This window comes from Zootoca vivipara, chromosome 8, assembly GCF_963506605.1.
Source record: "Zootoca vivipara chromosome 8, rZooViv1.1, whole genome shotgun sequence".
In the NCBI taxonomy this organism is placed as follows: domain Eukaryota; kingdom Metazoa; phylum Chordata; class Lepidosauria; order Squamata; family Lacertidae; genus Zootoca; species Zootoca vivipara.
This window is the reverse complement of record NC_083283.1, coordinates 21,310,435-21,321,114: the sequence shown is the minus strand read 5'-3', so window position 1 is coordinate 21,321,114 and position 10,680 is coordinate 21,310,435. Positions and strand designations below refer to the sequence as shown.

General features: G+C 45.1%; 1 protein-coding gene across 10 annotated transcripts in view; it reads left to right on the top strand.

Annotated features, from left to right (window-relative positions):
• Window positions 1–7,513: 7,513 nt before the first annotated feature.
• RIMS2 (regulating synaptic membrane exocytosis 2) overlaps window positions 7,514–10,680 on the top strand; it is a 363,820-nt gene continuing 360,653 nt past the window's right edge. For all 10 annotated transcript variants that reach the window (XM_035125850.2, XM_035125835.2, XM_035125834.2 and 7 more), the window contains exon 1: window positions 7,514–9,053. In XM_035125850.2, the coding sequence (XP_034981741.1) occupies window positions 8,884–9,053 (170 nt within the window). In that variant the 5' untranslated portion in view covers window positions 7,514–8,883. The remainder of the gene's footprint in view (window positions 9,054–10,680) is intronic.

The following is a 10,680-nucleotide window of genomic DNA, read 5'->3' as shown; positions in this document are numbered from 1 at the left end:
CATCTCTCTCTATATATGCACACAAAACCCCATTATCTTAGACATGTTCACAAAAGTATTACTTTGGGCATCTTTACACAAGGTTATAGCAATGGGAACAGTTACTTTAGGAACACAGTATTGTCTTGCTTTGGTGAGGAAATCAGTGAGAAGCAGCAAATGGCAATATAAACAAATGTAGTTTATTTTCATTTGGCATGTGTATTGGCATACATTTGAGTGAATTGGCTTTTGTCTTGAAGCACCCATACATAGATGTAGAATAGCAAGATGGTTAGCTGTTACAAATTATATAGGCTACCCACATTCACGTTGTCAGGACTATAAGTTTAAATAATTGCTGTTGCAGAGATATAGAGTGCTTTATATGGAATAGAGTAGGGCACTAGAGGACCAGGCAAAATTGCAGCCTACATGCACCAGAAAGGAAAGCTCAAATGCATGACTATGGTTTGGAGTAATGTGTAGGTTCAGAGACAACGTGATGAGGGAAATGAGAAAGGTAGAGATAAGAGGAAGGAGTGAGACACGTAATAATTACCTGTGCCTAGGAAGGGAGAGTAAAGAGAAAGCATATGTTCACTGCTGAATCCAAACTTCCTGGCAAAGGCTAAACACACTTTGTATGGTAGAGAAACAGGCCTGGGTACCATTGACAGCAAAATATCCAGAAAAAAGGGTTTTTAGGCTGAGATGACTGGGTGGAAGTCCTTGTTAGCTTACCCTTGAAGTAAATCTGCTCACTACCCTGGTTTTCTTATAATCTTCCTAATAAAGTTCCAGAAATATAAAAGGCTTCCTTTTGGGATAACATTGGCTTATGCCTGCTAGGGTCATGACTAATCTGAAGAAAACAACAAGCATGTCTGAGAAGCAGGGAGGGGAGGCAGGTATCAAGGGCCTAGGTTTTGTTCATGCAGGATCAGTGAGTTGAAGCAGACTTGAAAAAGAGTGGAGATGGTGGGTGGTTGCTGCTTTGGTTCCAATAATTTATGTATATATTTAAAATACTTAAATTATATTAAGTGTTCTTTTGAATTGTTAAGAATTAAGATTTGAAAACCAAATTCCATACTGGTTGATTTCTTAATACTTGTGTGTTTTCTTTGGCACTTGGGACAACCTGGTGATAGTTGCACTGTCTGATTCCAACCAGATGTTAGCATATCATTTCTTTCAAACTGATAGGCGTGGAAGTTGTTGGGGATTTGGTTGTGAGCAGCTGAAGGGGTCCATTTAAGCTGAAGCTTCATTAGAGCTTTGTTTCAGGGCAGGTTTTGTATGCCCAACAATATAATGAAATACTGTAAAGCATGCCCCATCCCATGTGCAGAATACAGTTCAAACATCATTTAGTGACCACAACTCAGCTAAGAACTCCTAAGGGAGAAATTGAAATTTATAGAATCCAAGCAACTCTCATTATGGAAATTAAACCATGAGTATCACTTTGCCAAAATCATTCAACTAGTGCAGCTGACTCTTATTCTAAGCATAAAGCAGTGAGATCAATAGAAAATGGAAGAAGCCCAGAGCAAAAATCCTCTGTAGAATTTAGATCCTCCTTAATGTTTTCAGAAAACTATTTCAGGTGGCTTCTAGACAAGCACCGTTATATAGCTGTGGGGATCTTAGAATACTGATTTTATTAATGTACCAGTGCACTAATGCAAGTAGGCACAGGCAGGAAGCAAACTATTTTTGTGTTCCTGGGGCTGTGTACTGACTGGTGACTAGGTATGAGAAGTTAGCCTTCCCTTTTTCCAAGCCACTATCTGAAGCGGGATATAAGGTACTGGATTTTGTCTCCTAAGATGGCAGTCAGCACACTGTGTACTCTGTATAATGATATGTGCATGGTTCTATCTAACTAAGAGTAAATACCACAGCAGCAGGGTATCACCTACTGACAAAACACTTGTTTTGTCGCGGCCTCTTTATTTATAGATATACAGGTTGGCTTTGGGTCAACAAACAGCGACCAGAAGATTCTATCTTCAGACTGGGAGTAAGAGATCAAGAACCCTGTGCCTCTAGCTATCAATTTCTCACTTAGAAGATGTTAATTATATTGTTACCCAGTAACAAAGTCATCTACAATGACCCATACATTCTAGTAATGGCTAGATCCCTTTTTATTAGTTGGAATGGGCTAGTTAAGCAATAGTTTCATTCGTCTTCTCCCTTGTCTATCTGAAGTGACCATACACCAAGAAAACCAAGTCTCCTTTTTCAACAGGCAGCAATTGCTTGGCTTCAATTTCAACCCACACTTTCAATTTGAGAACATAATCTTTTCCAAGAAATGAGTATCATAGTCCTTGGAAAATACGATATTCTGGGTAGACCATCCTATATGTTGAGAATACTGTTCATTCATTGCTGATAGGGTAGAGGTTCTATTTTCCCTCAAGAAGGAGGTTTTAATTCTCTTATAAAGAAATCCACACCAGACACTGCTCACTTGGGAAACTACCAGTCTTGAATCTATTCTTCTTGGACATAGACCAACGGCTGAACAGCCAGAGGAAAGAGTAATTCTCCCTCAGTTTCAAAAGAATAGATGAAAGGTAGCTGGTATGTCAGTATAGTGTGGTCAGGTACCAGGTGCGTGGGCACTTCCCAGCTAGTTTTTCAAATCTTGTCAGAAGTCTGAAGAAGGAAAACCCAAACCCATTACTCATAGATGCTGCCAACACAGGAAGACTTGAAATCACCATATACTGAGTGACAGAGGTCCACTCAGTCTCTGTGTGGCTTTGCTGCCTGGCAACACTACCGAAGACCAAAGATGAAGTCAGGGAAATGCTGCCTGAAGAATCTTGGCACCATATGGATACCACGGTATTTCTGTTGCTAATATTACCCTTGAATATGATTATATTGTATGTACAAATCTTTTGCAAGCTGCTTTGAAAGTCTCTATAAAATGGTATATAAGTAAAACAAGCAAACAAACATCTTAATAAATGTGATCTTCTTGGTAATGGAAAACTATCATGTTTGCCACCAAGACAGTTTGCTCTGATATATACCCGGTATCTAGTTGTTTCCTCCAGTTCTGAAGCTGTGCTAACTCGTTTTGAAAGAAGCCCCTTGTTTTTCAACCCAGTAGGTAGCTGCTATAGAACTCAATTTACTATACAGTAGTTCCTTTGGTGACTGTTCTTTACTCCATAAATTTCAATCAGGCAATAATAAGATTCTTCTGAATTATTTCAAACAGTGTTTAGATTTATTAGAAGGGGTAAGAAATGAGAAACTGGATTAGATGTTAGCTAATCAATGACCCTAATACTGTACAGTAAATGCAAATAATGCATATAATGGACAATATACTCTAAGCTGGACACAGACATTTTCAAATTATTTCACAGCTATTAATTATTATATTATATAGGAAATTATTCCACGTTCAAATTATTCCTAGCTGGACTAGGTGCAAAGCTTTCTACTTTGGCAATAGTAGAAATGTGCTGGTCACTGGTGGGGACCTTCACAGTCACGGTGGGCCTTATTTGTCTTTTTCTCCTACATGTCTCCACCATGACTTTCAGGCAGGTAGCAGATAGTAAAAAAGTTTGGTCTAGCATAATATAAATAGATTCTGCTGAATTAATTTTATTTTTGTTATAGACCAGACCATACAAAACTGCCATCAAATCACTCACATCCTTGTCCACAGCCTGCAGTATAAAACCATGAATCCACTACTTTATACAAAGATTCTAATCATGGATCCTCATGTCTTTTACATGGAGGACCTCAATTCCAACCCACCATCAAATTAGAGTTTGTGATCTGCATAGACTCACAATATACAAATAACACAGTGCTTTGTGACACCTTCTTTTGGGCATAGCAGAAATAGCAGGTTGCATTAAAAATGTTTACTCCAGCTTTGTAGGTTAATGAGTTACTGTTTTAACCACATAATAAAAAAATTCCTTCAGTAGCACCTTAAAGACCAACTAAGTTTTTATTTTGGTATGAGCTTTCATGCACACTTCTTCAGATACCTCTGTCCAGCTGTTTCTAGTGACCATTGTTTGCAGGGGTTTTTTTTTTATCTATTTTATTTTACTGATGGCTTTTAAATTAATTTATGTCATCTTGTACTGTTTCGTATTGCCACTGATCAAGGTTGAGAAATAAACAGTAAATTGCAAGAACTCGGGCCAGGAGGAAGATGAAATTCAAGTAAGTCTTCAAAAGGTTTTATTTATGTAATGATAAGATGGCAAACATACTTGGTACACTCTGACCATTAAAACATTGCTGATGAAGAATTGGCGAAACAGGGCCTTGTCCTGGGATTTTTTCACTGGAATTTATTTTTACTTGCCTCATTATCATACTGGAATTGATTCCTATTTGAATTCATCTTATCATTACATAAATAAAACATTTTGAAGACTTACTTCAAATTCATCTTCCTCCTGGCCCGAGTTCTTGCAATTTACTGTTTATTTCTGGACTTCACCAAGAACTCCAATTTCTCCAGTAACTGATCAAGGTTGAGCAACAATATTTTTTTTTAAGTAAATGAATTGATGGTAACATTCATGGAACTACTGTGGGGCAAAAATCTAGATTGGAAAAAACCTGTTTCAGAAGCACCTTGAACCCTTGAAAGTGTTACATTGAGTGCCCATACTAAGTTAGTATCGCATCATAAAAACATAAATCTGAGGTACAGATTTTTATGTAGTGTTGAATGCATTAAAAAAAACATTTTACCAGCTAGTCTCTCAAATAACCAGTTTCCTGGGCACAACTGTATTGAACCGTATCTGAGCTTGTCTGTAAACATTTTTTACAACCATCTGTTAAGAGGCTTCAAATGGTAAGTGTGTTTAGGAAAAGCTGGAACTATATATTTTATGATATGTGAAGCATAATTTGTTGGAATGGAAAAATCATTCAGTCTGGGAAGTATCATTTCCAAATTCCAGTTTTTGTGACACAGTAATGAAAAGACTCACTAGCATTGTGATTTTTACAATGCAGTGATCTGATATTAGTATAAGTTTAGGAAGTGCCCTCAGCCTTCCCCAAGCTGGTGCCTTCCAGATGTTTTTCGATTACAGCCTGGGGCTAGTGATGAAAGCTGTAGTCCAAAACATCAGGAAGGTGCTAGGCTTGGGAAAGCTGAGAAAAAATAACTGATACATTTTTAATTTTTTTTCATTTTATCTATATATATAAAAACCATGTTTCACCAAAACTGCTTGACTGATTGCGTTCAAATTTTGACACAATGCCGCATGTGAATATGAGTGACCCCGTACCATTTTCAAAGACAGATGTCACACCTGTGCCAGGTAAAAAACCCAAAACCCTGTGTTTCAAAACACACCACTCAGACAAAAATGCATGCTGGTAAAAGAACCAGGTTGCAAACCAGCGCCCTCTAGCGGCGGCTACACTGGTACTGCACCTATAAAACTTTCCCTCTCAACAGAACCTCAGCTGCCATTTACATACTAGGCTGAAGCCTTTACAGACTAGGCCGAATGGAGGTACTGACTCACCTGGGTGTGGGTTGGGGGATGAGCCAGGGATGGGGGTAAGAGGGGGTGTGATACGTGATTGGTCAGGACAGGGTGGGGGGGAATCACACGGATGAGCCACAGCAACGCGTGGCAGGGCCAGCTAGTTAAAAATAAAATCAATAATTTACAGGACTTAAATGGGAAAACTATGTGGACACAATGTATTCTGATCCCTTGATGTGGATTACACACAGAGCACATAATGGATTTGTGTTCTTCATGCTGAAGGGATAAGCCATGGCTATAGGGTATGATATGGTTTGATGTAAGGATACATGTAAAACTTACAAGGACCTATGAAGACCCATGCAAAAAGCCAGATGATGTTGGAAAGATTATTTTGGAGTGTTTAGGCAAACTGTGAATATATAATGGATTCCAATATTCTATTTAAAAAAGGATGCAAGATGAGAAGATGTGCTACAAATCTAGGTTCCAGCATTGGTGCATTACAAATGATTAAACTCATTTTTATGAGTTACTGTGTCATCATGAGTACAAATTTAATGGATCTGGAGCATCTAGTTATTTGCATCACAAGGTGGAATTTATAATCATTATAACGAAGCCCATAGGTACTGATGTGATCTATGATTTGATGGTGGAAATGGGGTAATTTTGTGTAAAAAGCACAAGGACTTGCGTCTTGCAACTATGTTTTCATGCCATAGCAATGTCATTAACTTCTGAATCTGTGCTTATTATGAAGTCAATATAAGAGCCACAAAGTTTAATATTTGGGATCCATTTTTTGTGCCTCAGTGATGCCACAAAGTGCTGGCTCCTTGATTTTTACGATGCAGTGTATACAGATGAATGCAAGATTTGGGGAGACCTTCTATAAATAAGTTATGAAGATCCTTATTTTTGTGCCACAGTGGAACTACAAAGTACTGCATCTGTAATGTTTACAGATGTTTTCCCCTCACATAGAGATATTATAGATGTCCAACTGAGGGTGACAAGAGGAGCCATAAACCTTGCATCTCTCTACCTTGCGTTGCCGATTGCCTAGCTCAGCATGGAAGAAGCGAAACCATCCCAAATGGAGCCAGTGACAGGGGAACTGCCTATGTTCTGCAGTTCGCCTGTAGCAGTGTGGCCATCCCTTGCCCTCGACCCTGTGTACAAAGGGTTTGGCCACAACTGCCCTAAAGCCAAACACCTATGTCCAGGCCCTTATTAAATGAATCTAAAATAGCAACCGTTTCTTGGTTATGTAATCCCAAACACAGATTACAGCCCCCACTTTAACCCATAGTCCTTCCCATGCCAGCTGCAGCTGTCTGTCCACCTTGTTAGCGTTTTCCCTGCCCCTTGGTCAACTGCCACTCGCTTACAGCGAGATCTCCCTTAATGTGAATGTGACAGCAAGGCGAGTTGAAGTTACCGAGGGAGCAACAAATCCGCATTGGGTCCAGACGAGCCAGAAAACTACCTTGGCACATCTCTTTTTCCTCGCGAAGTTGTACCTCTTCCACCTCAGGGTTCCCCCTGGCTCAGCATTGCCTCTCTTCACCCGAATTTCGGGTGTATGTGGGGAGGGGGGGAACCCTTCTCTTCCATGCCAACCTTTTCTCTCCGCGCCTCCATAGCTCGCTAGAAATAACGCCTGAGGCAGGCAGGGCGCTTGTCTGTCACGCTCTCCGCCCCGCCCGCTCCCTCGCGGCCGTTCGCGGCCTCCCTGGAGCGGCTGGGCCCAGTCCTCTCAATTGCGCGCGTCCCCGGTGCCACTTGGCTCCTCCCCCTTTTGCCTCGCGTGATTTTTATCGCAGCCATTCGCCTCCTTACCCCCCCCCCGCGCTTTTCCCGGTGCGTTTATAAATAAATAAACAAACGCAACTCCTCTCTCTCTCTCCTGCCCCCTCCCCCCCATCGCGCGCCGCCCCGCCTACCCGCCCCCTCCCCAACGTCTTCCCCTCACAGCCTGCCAGCCTCTCCCTGCTTCACCCCCCCCCTCCAACCGACGTTGCCGACGCGCGTCGTGTCGCACGAGGCTTCATCTAGAGGCTGTGTGGGAAGCGAGCGGCTTTTCCCTTTAACGCTCCCCGCATTTCTCCTCAGCGCGCCCCGCCCCGCGCTCCGTTCCCGCGCCTTCAGGCGACAAGGCAGAAACGTCGCTGTCGGGCTGGGAGAGGGGGAGGAAGACGAAAGAAAGGGGGGGGGAAAGGAGAGAAAAAGAGAAAGAGCGGGAGGGGGAAGATTTGGGGAGGAAGATGAGGAGTCCCTTCCCGTGATTCCCGGTATTGTCGTCGTCGTCGTCGTCGCCGCCGTTCCCCCCGCCCGGCTCCCCTTTCCCTCTTAATTCCGCGATGCGATGGGTTAGGCGGCTCGTCGCCAGCAGCGGAGCTGAGAGAAGAGCAGCCGAGCGAGGCAGCCACGAGAGGCGGCGGCGGCGAGGCCTTGTTGAAGCGCGGGTGGCGGAAGCGGCGGCTGCTGGTGGTGGCGGCGGCGGCGGCGGCAGAGGAGGAGGAAGCCGCCGGCGGGAGCTGCTTTGCCCCACGGTCCCCTCCATGGACAGCGGGTTGGAATTATGAGCCGGCGGGAGCTGCTGGCGCCCGGGACTCGCCCTCGCCCCAAGGGGTTTTCTCCCGCTCTGCGCTTCAGGGTGCCGGCGGGGCTCCTCTCTCACCATCGGCACCACCATTACTATTACAGCGCGCGACACCCCGACGCTTCGCCCCCTCAGCCCGCCCTCGGAGCCCCCGGCCCTTCCGCCGCTTCGCGAGGGCTCCCCGGGCGCCGGGCGACCTCCTACTCTCCGGTCGCAAGCAGGGGGCGCCTTCGGTTGGAGTGAGAAGCCCCCCACCCGCAAATACTGCCCCTCACTACATCCCGCCAGAGCCCAACCGATACCCCTCACCAACTACCGCCCCCGGCTCTTATCCTTAAGGCTCCTCCGTGTTAGATATCCCCCACCCCGACCCCATTCCTCCCCCACTTAGTGAGGGCTCCCCCTTCCGTTTTTCCCCTCCGAAGATCCTTCTCCCTCCCCAGAAACCCATTACTGCCCGACTCCTTCCCCCCTTTCCTCACCACTGAGCAGGTGAGAGGGGTTGTGTGTGCGGGGGGGGGGGAGAGGGACCCTTTATTGTTGCTCTCCTCTCATCTTACCCAAAGCAAGCCCCTTCCCCCCCCTTCACGGACGCTGATTCTTCCCCTTCCCTCCCAAGCAGGGCATTAATTAGGTGGCCGATTGATTCCAAAAGTATATTGATCTGTATGTATTTCACTCCGCGGCAGCGGCGGCTGTTTGTTCCGCTGCCACCGCCTGAGTTAGCCCAGTGTTTTCCAGTATAGAGTGTTGCTGAAGCTCCGTCTACCAAATATGTCGGCTCCTGTTGGGCCCCGGGGCGGCCCTGCGCCTCCTCCTCAGCCGCCTCCACCTCAGTCCGAGGTGCCCGACCTCAGCCACCTCACGGAGGAAGAGAGGAAGATCATCCAGGCCGTCATGGATCGCCAGAAGAAGGAAGAAGAGAAGGAGCAATCCGTGCTTAAGTAAGGGCTACTTTCTTCTCTTCCCCTCCACCCTCTTCCCGCGGTTGTGTGGCTCATTCAGGAGAAGGAGGAAGGGTGAGGCCGCCGAGCCGAGCCCCTCGCTTTCCACCCCTCCCTAGGGCATTGCTTGGGTTAGGTAGGGGCTGGCTGGCTGGTGTGCATTTGTGTGAGGTGGTAGACTCTTGAGAGGAGCGATTTGAGGGGAAGCCACGGAGGCTGCTTGCCAGTGCATTTAGCTCCTCATTGTGGCTGCCTCTTGCCTCGTTCCATCCCTGCAGGAGATGGAAAAGAGCAAGCGGTTCCCTCCCCTCCCCGGTTTCCAGGCTCCTATTCGCCGTTCAGCCAGGCATGGACTGGGGCCAGGCACCCAATATGGCCGCACAGGTGCTGTTGTAACCCGGTGTGTAGGAAGCGGATGGTTTCAGGAAGAGGAGGAGGCGGCGGCAGCAGCATGGCTGGGAAAAGGAACTAAGCGCACACGAGAATCTGTAGTGGGCCCTTTCCCCGCAGTCGCCACTGCCAAAGTGGCCTTCCTTCGCCTCCTGCCTTGTCTTCACTTAGCAGCACACCCCAGGCAGAGCGGAGGTGTACCGGCGAGGCCTTGGTAGCCTTCTGTCGGGGTGGGTTTGCGAGAGCCGCCATCTTCCTGCAACAACGTGTAGCCCTCCCAGCCCACATTGACCGACTCCTTGCATTCTGGCAAGCAGTTATTGTCCCTGCACCTGTGGGCCACTTGGCTAGCAGCAGCACGGAGGGCACAGGCCTTGCAGGCGGCAAAAGCCGCCACGGAGAAAAAGCTGCCGAGCTGCCCTGTAACTTCAGCACCACGGAGCTGTCCAGGCAGGCTCAGGGCAATTGTTTCTGGTCCTAATGACATTTTCATTTTCTTCATGGGCTGTGTTACATCCCTTTCTCTTGCAAAATGATTCAGCTCTGATCCATTTGGGCAGTGATATCAGGAAGCTCCATGTTTTCTCTGAATTTTTGTTTCTTACATATATGTGTTGTGGATGGCAGGACTACCTGATTGACTGAAATACAAGCTTCTTTTGTGATCTTGTAACAGGTTTAGCATGTTTTTGTCTTTCATAGTAACTACTGTTTGCCTGTTAAGATCAAGTTTGTAGACAAGATTGCGTTTGACTTTTCTATGTTTCTCAAACATCATGTAATCACAAAAATGTCATTTTTCTTACGTAATGGCCACACTGACCTCTAAATTATTATTCACTGCTTTATGAAGTTATTACAGTAGTGCTCTAACACATACTGCTGTGTTTAATTGTAAGCAATGGACACTATGTAACATTTTGTCACAGGGTCAGAATAAATGCTTTTGAGTCTAAATACTGCTAAAAATATCCAGCCAAATAACTAGGCAATCATAGTGATGTTAACTCATTGTCTTGTTGAACTGCTGATTCAAAATCTGCAGCTGAAAGCTTCTTGGCTTCTGGGCTTAGTTGATGACTTGTGCTGGAATCAGTGTGTATCATTAGCAATGTGACAGTGAACAAATTATTGTTTCCTTGTAATTTTTATCTTTATTTAAAGAGAAACAGGTGGTTAAAGTATTCACACTTAACAATAATAATGAAATGTGTTTGTGCTTTGATGAAAGTCAGCA